At 40.2% G+C, this 17,719-nt stretch overlaps 1 protein-coding gene across 2 annotated transcripts in view; it reads left to right on the forward strand.

Moving 5' to 3' along the window:
• Positions 1-17,719, forward strand: part of LOC149140800 (DNA (cytosine-5)-methyltransferase CMT3-like) — a 362,012-nt gene that overhangs the window by 265,876 nt on the left and 78,417 nt on the right. For both annotated transcript variants that reach the window (XM_089447880.1, XM_089447881.1), the window contains 3 exons: positions 271-339; positions 482-568; positions 715-802. In XM_089447880.1, coding sequence (XP_089304006.1) covers positions 271-339; positions 482-568; positions 715-802 — 244 coding nt within the window. The remainder of the gene's footprint in view (positions 1-270; positions 340-481; positions 569-714; positions 803-17,719) is intronic.

Genomic DNA, 17,719 nt, shown 5'->3' on the forward strand with positions numbered 1-17,719 from the left:
ATATGCCATTGTTCCTTTTAATTCTTAACAAGTTTCAGCATTTAAATTACGAGGGTTTCTAAATGGATGTGAAGCATGGTGTTTTTTTCCCTTTTTGAAAATCTTGATCGTGTTAGTTACATAGTTTTTCATTATTTTGATTTCTGTTTGCTTTACGATTCCAAATAGCCTAGCTGTGTTAAAGATTATTTCAAGGTAATATTAGTGCGCTTTCAATGTTCACAAACATCACTTTTTGAATAACTGTTTTCCTTAAATTTTTGTAAGCAGAAACTTCCACCCTATCCTCTACCAACGCATGATGTTGTTGTAAGAGGTGGTTTCCCTGTTAGTTGGGAGGTACGTCGTGGATTGCTCAAGTGTATTTTGGTTATGTATTTGGTTTCACATATACTTATTTATATATTTCTCTTTGTAATTTATTCTCTAGCTAGATGAAATGGTTTATAACTTTAAGCAATTATTTTCTTTCTGGATTCAGCGTAATGCTGTTGCATATGATGAAATAAATCGGCCAAAGCTTCATAAAGCAGTCGTTCTAGGAGATGCAATTTCAGACCTTCCTGCAGTAAGAATCTATTCATTTCTTGTTTGTTGTATATTATCTCATTTTCATGTCTGAACCCTAATAGCAAGGAGGGGTCTCCATCTCTGCAGTGATGTTTAAGGTAAATTTGAATACGAATCTGCTAAATTTTGTTGACTGTTTGGCAGGTAAAAAATTCTGAAAAGAGGGAAGAGATGCCATACAGTAGGCCCAGTCAGACAGAATTTCAACATTTCATGCGCCTATCAAGAGAAGGTACACATTTTTCTGTTAATGCCCCTAAGTTTTGGTAAGGGGAAATTATGAAAATAAGTGGGAAATTCTAATCATTTAAAAAGATGTTTTGCGAGGTTAAATATATCATCTGTTTATTCAACACTGATTGATTTCATGGATATAAATGAGAGAAATTTGTGGATGTTATAGCATGCTTTATCAAATCTTTGGGCTTTATTTTGCAAATATCAACTTTGTAGTGTTTAAATGTTTTTTGGCATGAGTCACTGTTTAGTAACAGTTCAAACTGTAGTAATAAATTCCGTGGTCAATTCTCAATCTTCTTAATGAAGTACATCTAGCATTGCTGGAGGCTGACACAATGATTATATTTGTTTAGGACAGTGAAAATAGATAACACAAGGATGCATGTATCAATTGGCATAGTTTATCATATGTCTGAAACGCAGTGTGCCCCAATCTTGTAAAGAAGGTGGTCTAGTGGTTCTATAAGTGCAAGCGTGGTAGTATCATTGTATCAAGGGGAAGTGTGTTGGGAATGATGATTGTGTCCCTGGTGACTTTTGTGTCATGGAGACATGTATATGGAAGCAAACATTCCCTGCCATCCCAGTGACACATGGTATGGTTCAAGGACATCACCAAGATGTTCTGTGCTTGACATGGTTGCTCTTGGGACATCCCAAAATCATTCCCTGAGGTAAGGGAAATCAGGAGTCTTCAACCCCCATCAGGAGATGTGCAACTGCCCCCTACATCGACTTATGTGAATGTATTCTGAAGGAATGACTTGAGATTGAGTAAGAATATGAATGAATATTTAAAAAGAAATGACATAAGATTGGTTAACAGAAAGAATAATTATTAAAAAAATAAAGATAAAACTTGAAATTGCTAAAAAATCAATTGCATAAATTTTTGAAAATAGAAATGCAATTCAAATGCTTAGCCAACTAGTTATATCATTTTGCTCCTCTTCAGATGAGTGTCTATAGGATTCACCATGCCATTGATTAATGATCAAGAACAGAAAGACATGTTATGTAAAACACTAATAGCCTAGAATTAATGCAATACTTTTACATTTTAATTTATATTTTTCTTTATGGTTAATGACAATTATAATTGGACAATACTGAACTCTTTGCAATTTTGATGTTGTTACCAGAAAATCTAACAGGCCTTGGAGAGGGAAACCCTACAAGACAAAAGCTAGATAAAGTGCTAACAATGGGGTAGATGCCCAATGTCACCTCAACCAAAACCCCTTGCTCTTTACGGACTTTTGTTGATGGTAGGAGTCATGGTAGGAAAGAGATCACTTAGAATAGATAGGTTAGGTATAAGGCACAGAGTGATCAAGCTAGAGCTCATTCAAAAGAGAGGCTCAATAAAGGTACAAGGCTTCAAAGAAAAGCCCTAGAAAGGAAGACACAAGACCTAGGGTTTTGAGGTTTTTCAGTGGTGATAGGTATTCACAAGGTCAAGGCCCGAAAGAAAAGGCTTCTTATGGTCTACTTCAACAAGTACTATGCTCATACAACCTTCAAGAAAGTCCTCAAGTTGAGGGGAAAGAACTAGCGTTTCCTTCTTAGAGCAACACCTAGGGCAAGAGATTTTATACATGAAATTTGAGTGGATGCTCCCCATACATGGAGACTTAGATAGCCGAGACCCTAAGCTTGATGTTTAGGCTCTGAAATCACCAAAAAGTCTCCTCCCTAAAATCTCGCTGCAAGCCCTAGATTTTTTCCCTAGCCTTAAAAAGACTGATTTTAGGGGAGAAAAATATGGAGAAAATTTAAGGTTGGTCACCAATGAATTGGACTAGTGCCTTGCACTTTATGGAGTCAATGATGAAATAGATAAGCTAGATCCTTTCTAAGGAGGCTAAAAATTGTTGCTCTAGGTATCAACATTTAGCGTTTACCCACTTAAAAAAAAATGGAGTTTGATGGAGAGATTATAGATTTCCTCCATTAGGAACATTCATTACACATTGTACAATGAATAACATATGCAATACTCTCTTTTTTTTGATCAAGTAAGAGTAGGACCTTCTATTAATCTAGCCAATAGTACATAATTTACATGTAGCCACACCCGCTCTGTGAAAGTTCAACAGATAGCAGGGCAAGCAAAACCGAACCCTGCACCCAAAACCATGAGAAGCCTGAACAAGACGATCAGAGAGATCCAACCAAACACTTTGGGCAAAATCAAGCAATCGACCCTCTGATCGTACTGACATGCATCAAAAGAATCGAGGCCCACAGAACCGAGCCCCACAAAATTACCACAAACGACCCTTCGAGGGTCCACAAGAATGCCAACAATAAACCACATTTAAAACTTTCTTATGGACTCAATGAAAACTTAAGGCCCAGCTTTTTAAACTTTTTCGGGTTCGGAACACCAAACCAACTAACACGAACAAATCTCCACCGTTGATCACCCGACTTGGATCCGACGGTCTTCGTAGATATCGGGCGGACAAGTTGCGCGAGGGTTAACCATCCGATGAGAGTGGTTTTCTCTCACCTCCACTCCACAACGTGTCGCACGAAGAGTGGAATCGGGGGCCAACCTCAAAAAACCAGAAACCACTTGGACCCCGCCCGATATACCACTTGTGGTTTTTGGATCGCTCGTCTCGCGAAAAAGCATGCGTGCTCTTTTCGCCAGGCGGAGACCGTTAATCCATTCCGGTGGGCGGTTCTTGAGCCTTCCTTCCATAATCTCTGTCAAACACCAGCTAAGCAATATAAAAATGGACGACCAAATCTGTGGTACTTCCCGAGCCAGTCCTTTTGCCATCCAACCGAAAGAAAACAGAGCTTTGGATTGCAGCCAAAACCAAAAAGGGCATACAGTTTTAGGGATCTTCATCCCCCCGCCTGTCTCCTGAACCCCTTCGATCCAACCTGTTAATCCATAGCTCCATATCTATGTTCGCCTAATAGAGACAATCCTCCCACAGTTTTCTTGGAGGTAACAATTCCCAAGCATGCCGAGAATCCCTGTCCCTATTGGTGACTCCTTTGTTCACCAAACGATCCGCTAACATGTTAGCCTTCCTTTTCACATGGACAAATCTAACAGTTTTTAGGGTTTGTAGGTGGGAGTATATACGGTGAAAGACCTGCAAAAACTTCCAATGCTTCGACACTTTATCTGGAGAAGTTCCATTGCATATTTTCTTGGCCGCTCTAATGATCAATTTCGAATCTGCTTCAATGATAATATTATGTGAATTTGAATCTACCAGGATTTCGAAGCATTTCTCTAATGCCACAAGCTCCGCCATGTTATTAGTAGCCTTCCCTAGGTGGTCATGGAATATCTTCTTTATTTGCCCCTGATCATCTCTTATGGCACTCCCAAAGCCAACTAATCTTGGGTTGCCCTTAGATGCTCCATCGATATTAACTTTTAAGAAACCAAAAGGAGGCTTCCACATGTTAACTTTTGTATTTATTTGGCTCACTCTCTTTATTATTCCCTGTGGGCTTATGGACTGGAGACCCAACTGAAGTATAATACTCGTCTCTTGGGGTAGAGGAGGATCCTTAGGAGGTGTCCTCAACAAGCCTCTTACTGTATCTTTGAGTTGCCTTAGAATTTGGTCAATTATGTGTTGGGGCTTGCTTGTTTTGCTTTTGAAGATCCAACTATTGCGCTCTTTCCAAACATTCCATATGACAAAGCCTGGAACCAGAATCCAGGCTTTATTAAGAATATCATTCCCTAAGAAGTTCTTCCTCCAGTTCTTCAAAGTGTTGGATATACTGAGTTTGTCCCTATCAGTTTGTCTAAAGATCGAGGCCACCCAGTCCCACACATTGGATGTGAAAGGACAGAGGTTGAGAAGGTGTTCCATCGTCTCCTCGTCTGAGCCACAGAGGTAACATTTGGAAGGACCAATGAAGCCTTTCTTTAAGAGATTCTCCCAAGTTAAAATCTTCCTTTGATGCACTAGCCAGATGAATAACTTTATTTTCATCCAGTGGGGGCTCTGCCATAGTTTCTTCCAGACTTGATCAGGATTCAGATAGTTAAATCCTATAACTTCCTGTTTAGCCTCTTTGAGGTTAAAGTTACCTTCGGTGTTCTTCCCCCATCTTAATTGGTCAGGTAAGGAGGAAACCAAAATCTTTCTATGCTCTAGATCCTGGGTGAGAGCGTCTGCTTGGGCCTTCAGAGGACTCTCATCACTGTATCCTAGATTCTTCCAATTCCTCCATTTTCCATTATTCCTTTCTTGGTCCTAGAAGTCTTTTACCAAAAGTAGCCCTTTGCTATCTGTGTCACTCTTGAGAGCTGCTAATTCATCCTTATAAAGGTTGGCTTCCTGTTGCTAGTTTTCCTCCCAAAACTGAGCTAGGTTCCCTGCTCAGATCTCCTAGAAACAATGTTGCTGAACAATACTTTTATTTTCCCAGGCAAGGTTCCAAATATGGGAGCTCCTAATTTGTCCTGACATTCTAATGTGATCCTTCTCCTGCCAATACTTGGCATATTTTTGTTTCCAAAGCTTAGCCTAGGGAGCAGACGACTCCTTGATCCATCTCCACTAAAGTTTGGCTCCTGAAACTCTGCTGAGGATCTCAGGATCATGAAGCCCCCAGCCACCATGGCTTTTGGGCTTGCAAAGCTTGTCCCAGGCTACTAATGCCCACTTCGTTTTCTCTTCCCCTCTACCCCACAGAAAGTCCCTTTGTATGCTCCTTATCTACTGCTTGATGCCTTGAGGAGCAAGAAGAGATGAAAACATGAAGATGGGAATGGCCTGCAAGACCGCATGTGTGAGCATAAGGCGCCCTGCCAAATTTAGTGACCTGCATGTCCATTTTTTGACCTTGTCCTGAAGTTTATTTAATATTGGCTCCCACACTTTCTTGCTAAGAGGTTTGTCAGTAAGAGGTATGCCAAGATATTTGGAAGGAAGCTGTTCCCTTTGAAACCCAAGAATTCTGGTAATGTTTCTCTAAATAGCAATATTAGTGTTAAAGAAAAAGAATTTGGACTTGTTGAGGCTTACCTCTGTGCCTGCTGCCATAGCAAAGTCATTTAAGATGTTTTTGATTGCTCTGGCTTCCCTGATTGTGGGTATGCCCTGCAACATTGTATCATCCACAAATTGTTGATGTGTGTTTGCCGCTCCATCCAAGGTGAGTTTGATGCCTTGAATTCGTCCTTCAGCATTTGCCATTTTGATCGCTCTACCTAGCCCTTCCATCATGAGAACAAAGAGGAATGGTGAGAGCGGATCTCCCTGTCTGAGGCCTCTGAAGGGTGTGAAGGTTCTTGATGGAGCTCCATTAAGCAGTATGGAAAAACTGGTCGTGGTGACTAGTGCCATAACCCATCTTATCCAATTTTGGTCAAAGCCATAGGCTCTTAGAATTGCTCTTATGTAAGACCAACTTAGCTTATCATAGGCTTTAGCTAGGTCCAACTAAATGATCATACCAGCCTGTTTGTTGCTTTTGAGAGAGTGTACCACCTCATGAGCTTGGATGATATTGTTGAGGATTTGTCTTCCTTCCACATAGCTTGTTTGCTCCTTCGAGATTAGAGATGGTAGAAGGGGCTTAAGTCTATTGGCTATCACTTTGGAAATAATTTTATACACCACATTACATAAGGCTATAGGACGAAAACCATCAGGAGTCATGGCATTTTCCTGTTTTGGGATCAAAGCTATGAAGGAAGCATTAAGAGCCTTCAGAACCTTTTTGGATTTTCTTGAGTCTTCCACAACCTCGAGGATATCCTGTTTGACTGTTTCCCAACAAGCTTTGAAGAAGTCTACATTGAATCCATCCGGGCCTGGTGCTTTTCCATTTTGCATTTCATTAATCACTTCACTGACCTCCTCTTCCGACACTGGCCTATTAAGATTGTGGTTGTCCTCTCTGGTGACCAGCTGAGGGATATACTGAGTGAAATGGTCAATGAACCTGGATCTATCCTCCAGTGGCTCCTTTGCAATATTGAGGAAGTGTTGTACAAGGACCGATTCCATATCATTGTGAGAGACAAGCTCAATCCCTTGAGAATCTTTGATCTTTGTGATTCTATTGTGTGCCCTGGTGGATTTATGAAAGAATTTTGTATTTCTTTCTCCCTCTCTAATCCATTGTATCCTTGATTTCTGCCTCTAGAAAATTTCCTCTTGCAAGCATCGATCTTCCCATTCTTCCTGCAAAGAGTCAGTTAGCTTTTGCTACTCTTCAGTGAAGCCATTTGTGATGTTGATTTGATTGATCTCCTGGAGCTTCTGCTCAACTTCTCTTTTGGCTTTGAAGATATTGCCAAATTCATTTTTGTTCCAAACTTTAAGTCTGGATTTGATATGTTTAAGTTTTTGTTGGAGCATGAACATTTTAGTGCCTTGAATGTTCAAATCCTCTCTCCACCATTTATCAATGTTGCTGGTGAATTTAGGGTGAGAGAGCCAAGCATTTTTAAACCTGAAAGGTCTATTTCTTGGTGTGCCCATAAAGGTGGCTTCCAACTGTACAGGCCAGTGATCCGAACCCCCAAAGGGCAGAATGGAAGTTGTCATGGCAGGGCCTGTGAGAAGGAGGTCCTCTGAAATAATAAATCTATCAAGTTTGGAAGCAACTTGAGAAGCCCCTCCCCTCTTGTTGTTCCATGTGAAGGTCCCATTTATTGTTTCAGTGTCCACTAGCCCCATGTTCATAAGGAAGCTCTGGAAGGCCATGGAGTCTCTGCCTAGCTGTCTAATACCTCCTTTTTTCTCTGAAAGAGATCTTATCATGTTGAAATCTCCTGCAATGATCCAGGGCATATTGGGATGCCTTGCTCTTAGATCCTCCAGTGAGATGAGAAGCTTGAGTTTGTCTGCTTGCTTTTGAGGTCCATAAACGTTTGTAATCATGTATACCTCCTTATCACCTACAGGTTGACATACCACTGAAAGATAGTAGCATCCAGGATTCCAAATTTCTGTGGATCCCACAGTGTGAGAATCCCCCCCACCTAGTTATTTTCCTTAACCTCTAGATACTCATACTTGATTAACCACTTAGTATGAATTTCTCTTATCTTATCCATCGAACATTTTGTCTCCTGAATAAAAATCATATCTGGTTTTTCTTCTTTCATTCTGTTACTGAGATTTCTTTGTTTCCTTCTATTTCCTATGCCCCTAATATTCCAGGTTGTGAGCTTCATTAAGAAAGATTAGTAAAGGAGTAGCTGGTGAGATCTTTCATCTTACCTGAGTTGATCAATAGTTTTCCACATTCGTTCAACAACTCATTCTCTCTCTTTCTTCCTCTTTTCCTACCTGAGTTCTTTGGAGATTGTGCCTGTATGTTCTCCATCATTTTGACCCCACTGTGCTCCTGGCTTTCATGATTTCTTTTGACTCCAACTCCCTTCGATTGTGATCTCCATAGAAAGAGCTGTTGTACTCTGTCATAATCCTCTTTTGGCAGGGAGTCCACTCCTATGTTCTTCCCTTGTTCCAGAAATTTCTCTAGATCTAGATTTTCCCTATTTAGAATCTCCTGTAGTTCATGGTCCTCCGTTCCCGCTTCACTTGGAGTCATCTCATAGTCCCTACTAATCTCCATACAGCTTGGTAGATCATCCTTTTGCTGGTTGTTTACTGTGATATCCTCCATGTCAGCTACCTTTTCCTGTTCCTCAATTATGTTCTCCATGTCCTGGACTGTTTCCTTGTTCCTCTCTTCTTCCTCTAGGATCTTGAAACTGTTGTGTCTTGTATGTCTGTCCTCATTTAACTTCTTTTGTGGATGTTTATCCCCTTTCCCTTTGCCCCCAACCTTGGTGAAACCCTCTTGATCTCTATCCATAGTAGTTTTCCCATTACCTTCCATATTGATTGTTGGGCAGTCTCTGAATAGATGCCCATGTTCATGGCATTTGCGACACCTAAATGGGATATGCTCATAGTCCACAGTCTGCACCCATTCTTCATCATACACTTCTAAAATTATTGCTTCCGGAAGGGCCCCAGATAAGTCCATTTCCACACATATTCGGGCGAAGGATGTGTATTTTCCTTTCAGAGTTGCCTCTGAGATCTTTAGAAAATGCCCTAGCTTGTTGCCTATTGTTTTCAAAGATTCTGGTAGCCAATAATCCAGAGGAAGGGAGTATAGTCTGATCCATACTGGTACCGATGTGAAAGTCTCCCGTTCCGGAACAAAGTTCATCATCCATGGCTGCATGTAGAGTCCTGCCGCAACATAGAAATAAGGCCCCCCTTCGAACACTCTATCTTTGTCCTCTAGGCTTGTGAACACCACAGTGAAGAAGCCCTTTGAACCCAGATGTAGTTGTATTTCCCCCTTTGGCTTCCAATGGCTCCTAATCCAGACATGTAACGCCCTCTCCGTCGGCCATAACCCCATGAATTTACATATGATTGCATGTTCCTTCATATGATCCCTATGCACTTGTATCACTGGATCGCTCAATATGCCCGAGGAATAATGCTCGACTTGGGTTTACAGACCCCATTAGGCTTTGTGGAAGCATGTTTTTCACTGCTGCCTCCATTCTCCTTTTCCTTACTTTTTTCCTGTTGATCCCCTTCCTGATCCTGAAGTCCATTTCTTCCCAATGTTCCCTTGCTTCTTGCCTTTGATACCTTCTCCAGAGGTTTTTTGAAATGCTTCTTTCCCGCGTCCTTGCTTCCCTCTGTAACTACCTGACTATAGGAGGGAGCAGCACTCCCCCCTACGTGTATTGCCATGGTACCCTAAGTCAAAACCCTTGCTCCAAATCCAACCCTAGCTCAATTTGCAATCAGGTATAGTAGTTGAGTTATATACAACCTTTTTCTTAATTTCAACATATGCAATACTCAACTAGATAGTGTTTTCAAAATTAATTTTCAACAATTAGGGTACAAAATAGCATAACCCAGAAGCAACAATTCCATACATTAGTCAATTTTTAGATAGAAGATATTCAACAATAAGCACTTACAAGACAACATGTAGTATATCCATCCATTGTCCAAAGAAGTAGCTCCAAAGACAATAAAAAATAGCTTCCAAATATCAAAATTCCATCCAATAGATCTCCAATAGCCAAAAATGAACAAGTGTGAAAATCTTCAAAGAGATCAAATTCTAAGTGTGATGATGATAAGAGACTCAAATTGGGTCTCTTCTATTTATACATGTTTAATCACGTCTAATTTTAGCCTAAATCCCCTCTTATTTGTCAGATTATGGGCAAAAACTAATTGTGGTTACAATCCAACCACATAGCCAATGTGAAATCATAAAGCTTAACCCACAAAAGTGTCGAAATGTTGATGTCATCACTGTGTGTGCCTTTTGGAGTCATGCGTTGAGCGCCGTTGGTGACAAACTAAGTCAAGCTCCAAAAATCATCCTCTAGGGGTTGGCCCCTAGATATCCATGCAAACCATCGTGTGGAACCTAGTTTTGTGTTTGGGGCACAAAATGGGTCTCACGGGTCTCGTGGTGATAGAATATGGTGCCCAGATGGGTCTTAAGGGCTCAGAGTATGGTGCTAGCACTCCCACGTCTCAAATGGTGAGACAACCTCATTTGGGCCTCATATCAGTTGCAAAACCATGTGATCACTACTAAGCTAGCTGGGGCATGCTGGTCCAAGTGCATCATCTCATTAATAATGTGGGAAAAACACAAATTTCGTGGGTGCTGTAGGTGCCCATGGAATGAAGTGATAATCTGCAAATGATAGGAGTCCCATGGTTCTCAATGCTTTACCTGTAGTGTCATATGCTCCTCGAGTGAACTTAGGCCCCAATTAAGTTTCCCAACCCATGATGAAAACCACCGGCCAATTACACATAATGTCTAGTGCTACATCTTCACCATCAAGTACAATTAATCATTGATGCATCTAAGTGAACCAAGCTTGTTAGTCAAGGGAAAATTGAGACTTCATATGGGGCTTCCCTTCCACATTTAGGGTTTTGATCTCATAATAGTATTAACTCCCTAGGTAGGAGTGGCTAATAAACTATCCTATTAGGTGTTCCCATCCTCTAAGGGGAAAGACATGTCCCTGGTACATCCTTCAATTAATAGGTGGCATGTGAATAATGATGAAATGGATGGGGGTCATTGTTGCCTAAGATGTACACCTAGATGTTGGAAAAGTTTCCAACCCCACAAGGTATAGTCTTTATGGCGCAACGTTTAGAGTATGGGCTGCCACTTATTCCCTACTCACTCCGTTTAAGTTCTCTCCTAGGCAATCTAAGGGGGAAAGTCCCTAGAGGATGTAAAACTAAAGGAAAGCTTGTTGAAACAACAAGTCTAGGAGATCTAAGGCAAGACAATTACATATCTTGATAACTTGAATTAAGATTAATTGGTAATCGTAATTATTAATGAGCATTGCAAGTGTTGAAGATAGATTCAATAAGATCAATATGACACTTAATAAGATGAATAATGAGAGACCAATGCCTTAATAACAATGCTCAAATGTAAATATAACACTTACACAATAAAGAGATGAGACTTCAAGTCACAAGATAGGCGATATCGCAAAACAAGGTTAGTACAAGAGATGAAGAGATAAAAAATATGAGCAATAAGAGATTATCTTGCAAGAGAGGTAAAACTTGTACTTCAAGTATGATATTCAAGAGACAATAAACTTGAAAATGACAAGTGTAACAATGTAGATCTTGCAAGAAATAGAATGAGTTCACAATTCCAATCACAAGGATCAATTGAAATAAATATAAGGTCACTCATTTTGACTGTTGTTTAAGGGTCAAGTTCTTCCAATAGAATAGTGGAGAAGGTTGTCCTAAATTTTTGTTTGACCAAGCTTATGCTTGGTGGTAGATTTTAAGGATGCAAGTTATAATGCAAATACTTCAAGAGAAAAAATACTAATCCACAAACAATGATAAACACTTAAAGCACAATATTAGATTACACAAATAACCATTGAAGCATATAATGGTTACTCAATGAAACAAGAGAAATGACAATTAGAATGCCTTTAATTAAAAGTGCTCTTAATATGTTCTTTGCTTGAGATAGACAACAAAACCAAGTGAGATTTATATGATAAAATCACAATTAGAAGATGCCAAATGAGATTGCTAACGAGAAGATAGAGAAACTATTTCAAACAACAATTGCAAGTGAAACAAATATGAGATATTTCAAGTGCAGTTAGGTCAAGTAGCCAATTAGATGATGTAAGCTAAGATATTAGATCTAGGATGCAATGATTATGAAACTAGCAATAAAAGAGACAACAAATACCTAAATATCATCAAAATCATTGCCTATCTTGGGATCTTTGTCATTAATATCACCCTCTAAGCATTAACATAAGATAGAAAAAAAGTAGCATGTCAAGTCAAGATTTTGTTTGAGTGATAGGTACATTTTTAGTAGGGTCATGATAGAGGGGTTCGACAACCAATGTCACTAACATCAAGGATAGAGGGATTGGTGCTCTTGACGAGTTCCATACCCTAGTACATGAAAAAATCCAATGGCAACATCACAATCCCCCCAATCTTGAAATCCTGAAAAACTGATAAGTTTGCTAGATTTTGAGTGAGATCTAATGTTTTACTTTCTCCATATTTAATCCAATGAGGTCGGAACCACTCTCAAACATCCCGAGGCATTTCATGGTAATGTTAAAAATTTAAGTAAAATGATGAAAATGAAAGATAAAGGAGAACGCCACTTTTACTTTAAGAATTTAACATTACCATGAATTGCATATCAATACTAAGGCCATAGGCTTGATCATTAGGCTGCCCCACTAAAAAATTCTTGTTTCTTTGAAAAACCTTTGTGTTTGGAACTTGTTTGCATAAAAAAATTGTGAAAAAAGCTAGGGAGTGATTTTTTTTTGAGGGAGTGCACTCCCAAGGTCGCAGGAGCATGCTTCGGGAGTGGGTTTGAGGGGGTGGGGGTGCTCCCACGCAACCCTGATTTGACTGCATCTCTAACATTGATCCATCCTGCTACTGAATATTGTGGGCCCCCATAGCAAGGTAATGATCCATGAGGAGGACACCTCAGTGGACAATGCCCATCCTTTGCATTGCTCTGAACTCTGATCTACTCATATTGTTGCTGCAATCTCTGCACTGCTGCTACAAATACTCCAAAAATTGTTGGAAAATCAATGCAAATAGATTAGGGTTTGATTCTCCTTACTTGATAATTGCTTGTGAGTTATGTTGGCTTCTTTTATTTCTTTATTATCTTATCTTTCATCAAGCAATTACCATATTATGTGTGTATGATAATCACAAAACAAGAGACACAAGATGTAGGCACTATGACAGGGGAAAACCCACCTCGAGGGGAAAACCCGATAAAAAATTCTCTTCCTTTCAATAGTATTCTTTGAGACTCTTCACCCTAGACGAAGACCTAACCTTCCCCCCACACCAAGTCAGCCTCCTAGATCTTCGACCTCTTTCCAACAGCACTTCCTTCCAGCAACTTTGACTATGGAGCAACTTCCGACATTAGGCATCAGAAGAACCTAGAAGACTTCGATCTCCTAAACTAGGGCACGAAATAGAGAGAGAGAGAGACGCACCAAAAGTTCGATTTTGTTCTTCTCCTTAGGTTCCACCCAACTTGCACTTCCTTTTGCTTCCCTAGACCCACTTTGCACTCTAAGTAACATAACATGGGGATTCAGGATTCGTAGGATACGGGGATTCGAGTGTCGGATTCAGACACGTTGACCCCCCAGAACAGGACACGTAGGATTTGTTATATATTATTTTATTACAAATATATATATCTATATATATATATTAAAAATTAGATATTGCTTACACAAATTCTCATTAATGATACAAATTCATTGATTTCAAACATAGATCTTCATCTAAATGTTAGTTTTACTATTTACAGATTAAGTTAGTAACGTTATAGCATGCATAGTCACATAAATCATGATTCATAAATGAAAGACAACTTACAAGATAGTAAGATAAAGACACTGACAGTTGTAGTTTTCTCATTAAGTCATCAAATCAAAATGTGTTACATAGGTAGTGCAATGCCAATGGCAAATAGAAATAGAAAATATAAAACAACTACAGGTATACAAGCCTCAAGGTAATAGGTAGCCCATGACTCATGAGTCATCAATCCTCATAGTCATCATCAGAATCAGCATCAATGTCCTCATCATCATAGTCACCACTGCTCTCCTTTGCATCCTCCTCCTCCCTTGTATCCATAGTCGCCTCTGCATCTGCTGGTCTGGAGGATGACCCCTCTAAAATATCACAATCATCAAATCTAACAGGCTCTAGCACTGGATCATTGAGATCCATGTTGGCCAATGCCAACTCAACACTGCTGTCCAGACCCATATCATTAGGAAAGACATCCCACATCTTTGTCATTCCCCTCAACCACTCTTCCCTCTACCTGTAAATAAGACGAAGGTTGGTGTGCACATACATCGTTGTCTCTGCCCTAGACTGCTCAAGCCTGCTCTTCTTCACACTATACAAATTCCCATATGTGCTCCAATTCCTCTCGCAACAAGAGGATGAAGTCACCTAAGAGAGGAGCCTCATGGCTAACTGATGAAGAGGAGGGCTTGTTGCCCCATGATTTGCCCACCGAGAATAGGGCTTCTTAGCCCCCCTGTCTCTAATCACATCATATCCTACAAATCGACCAGTGCCAGTGGAAAACTCTACAAGGGCATCCTCCACCTCATCAAGCTATGCTCTATCCTGGAAAACCTGCCTAAATGCATCTTTCCTCCCCTGTGAGATTTCACCATCCATGTGAGGAGGGAATCTGCGGGAAGGTACACCATTTAGCCACTCATGGCTGTACTATTTTGGGTTCAATGAGTGAGCCAAACAATGTAAAGGTGTGCAATTCTTCTCCCATCCGCTGACAAGAATATCCTGCATAGTACCATAAAAGGCCTTTGGTGATGTCTCATACTCGGAGCACTCACTCTGTAGAATAATACTCCTCACGGACTCAATCATGGAATCCCATCCCTCATAAACCTCTCCTAGGATGGGTTTGTCTGTATCTACAAATCTAAGCAAAGAAATTATAGGGTCCATGATCTGAATAATTAGATCTACCCTCTCCCACCAAGCATCATCTAGCACTATGTCCTTCACTCTTTTAGAGGCTACTTGATCTGTCTTTCTCTAAAAAGACCAAAACTCAGAAATAACCATGGCCCCAAGAGCAGTCTTGACCTCCCTCAACCTCTTCAACATAATGAATGAAGAGGCAAACCGTGTATCAACAATCTTCAACAATGATAGCTTGTTGTACTCCTTGTAGATAGTGAGGGCATTTGTATGATTTTGCACAAAGTTATAGATATGTCGTGCATCCTCAAAAATGTTACCAATCCAAAGCACATCAGAAGCAATGGATTTCAGTGCTAAGTTCAATGAATGGACAATGCAAGGTGTCCAAAACACTTGTGGATATTTAGCTTCCACAATCATGCCAGCAACCTTGCAAACAGGTGATTATCTGTAATGATTTGCACACAAGAATCAATACCTACATCTTCAATAACTTTAATAAATAACTCACTCATAAATTGTGCATCCTTGTATTCTCCAAGTGTATCCACTGCTTTCAAGAAAACCAGACCATTCAAGGAAGACACTATGAAGTTGATGAGTGGGTGTCGTGCTGGATCTGTCCATCCATCGGAAACAATGCTAACCCCAGATGTTGGCCATGATGCTTTTAATAGGCTCAAGCATTTTTTGCACCTCTTTTTTTGCCTTCGTCAACAATGTGGTTCTAAGCTTCTTTGAACCAGGAGGCACATACCATGATGGAGACCCGTGAGTTAGGGCTTGACACATCTCAATAAATAGAGGTGAGCATGCAACATTAAATGATATGAAGTTTTGATAGAAAAAGAAGGCAATGGTGAGATCAAGTGCTCTTCTCGCTTCTCTTTTTGAAAAATCTTGTCCATTGGACCAAGTGAAATTGCTTTTCTTTTTGCTACTTGTCCCCCAATAGAACTCTCAAATGGAAGTTTGGTGGTGCCTTTCCTCAAAAATGGAAGGGGGTCTTCATCTTGGTTTTTCTTGATTTTGTAGCCACATTTGCCATACCAACAGTGAACTCTTTTTCCATTTCTTTCCTCTTTTGTAAAGGAACAACTCCACAACCTGGTAAAGCCAACAAATGGATTTTCACACAGTAATATGTGCTTTTGAAAGAACTATGGCAAAAGTTGCATCTCCAATTCACATTGCCTCTTCCCTTCCCCTTGGTGCTTGTCCCATCCTTTCTTGTGACATATTTCCACAAGGGATATTTCTCAATGTTGTCTTTAGGAGGAAGTCTTCCCTCAAATTTACTTGTAGCAAACTCTAATGATATTGGGGGAGGAGGGGCATCTCCAATGGAGACATTCTTCCCCTTCCTTTGCCCCCTACCCGTTGCCCTTGGTTGAGCCATGAATACTGTAAAAAAAATAAACAAAACATGCACAAATTTGTAAAAAAAAAAATCATATACAAACTGCTGTAATAGAAATGCAAAAAAATAGAGATGAAATGCACTTGCTTGGTACTTGAATCTCCTTGCCGAACACTCCAAACCCTTAGCTCGCCCACAACTCACTATTGGCAAAAACGAATGAGAGAAATGGTAAATAATGAAAAGAACAACGTTGTTTTTATGCCGCGGGTTTCACTTTTTTGGGATTCGAATCCCAAAATCGGGACACGATGTGTCCTAATGGGACACGACCGGGATTCGATCGTGTCTTGTTAGGACATGTCGTGTCCCATTTTTGGATTCGAATTCCCATCGAATCGTGTCCGATTTGTGGGATTTAGACATGTGGCCTGTTTTGGACGAATTCGGTTTCAGAGTTTGCACTTCTCCAACTTCTCTTGAGATATCGAACTAGTTTGAGATGAGATGCTCCAAATGAATTCGACTTGCTTCTATTTATAGGCTTCAAGTGAGGTCGAATTAGTGTCCTTGCCGACTTAGTGTGGAGGATACATAAATTATATTTGATTCAATAGTAAACCTTTTTACATGATTCAAAAGCCAAAGAAGGGTCTCTTTGAATGTACAATGACTCTATAAACTCAATATTAATCCTAGTAGTCCACAATGAGGACTTTGACTAATATAATGATGACCCAAGCATGAAAGCCATGCTTTAATAAGTCATTGATACAATAATAAAAATTCTTTTCTTTATTCTTTTGACTCAAATACATTAATGAAGACCAAACCTAGTTACATTTTCCAACAATAATGAGTCTGATCTCCCCAGATCCTGAAGTACTAGTTTCTATAGGGATGCTTCCTTTGAAACTAGACTCCTTCTGAGTCTCGATCTCCCTATGGGAAGCCTCTCTGCTGCCTCTTGGAAAATGGCACTATCTTCCTATACTGGAAACTGGACTGCGTAGCTCTGCGTTGGGAATCTTCTGGATGGAACTGCACTTGCATCCTGCAACTGGGAAATTCACATTGCTTGTGCCACTATATCTAGCTCTTGCAACTATCTCATGAGTACTGGCTGCAACTAGATTTTCTACAGTCATTTGAATTAATGACTACGCCTGCTGACACTGAACTTGCTACTATGATATTGTGGTCACCTGTAGCAAAGGTGATGGCCCTGTTGCAACTATTTGGAACTCATCTGATTGATCTCCTTGTTGCAACTGTGCTAGATCTTGCCCATCTGACACACTGGAGTCTCATACTCCTCCTGGATCTAGTGCCCAACTATTTCCTTTCAAGCTTGCAATTCGCACTCTATTACCCATACTCCCTCCATCTTCTATTTTTGGCATTTGGAAGTCCCTCTGCTGTCCATATATGCATTATGGCGAACTCGCACGACCTCTTCTTATGGCTTAGAGCAGATATGATGCTACCA

The sequence above is a fragment of the Pinus tabuliformis genome, chromosome X, assembly GCF_031772625.1.
Source record: "Pinus tabuliformis cultivar Carrire ecotype Pingquan chromosome X, CPIR1, whole genome shotgun sequence".
Taxonomy (NCBI): Eukaryota; Viridiplantae; Streptophyta; class Pinopsida; order Pinales; family Pinaceae; genus Pinus; species Pinus tabuliformis.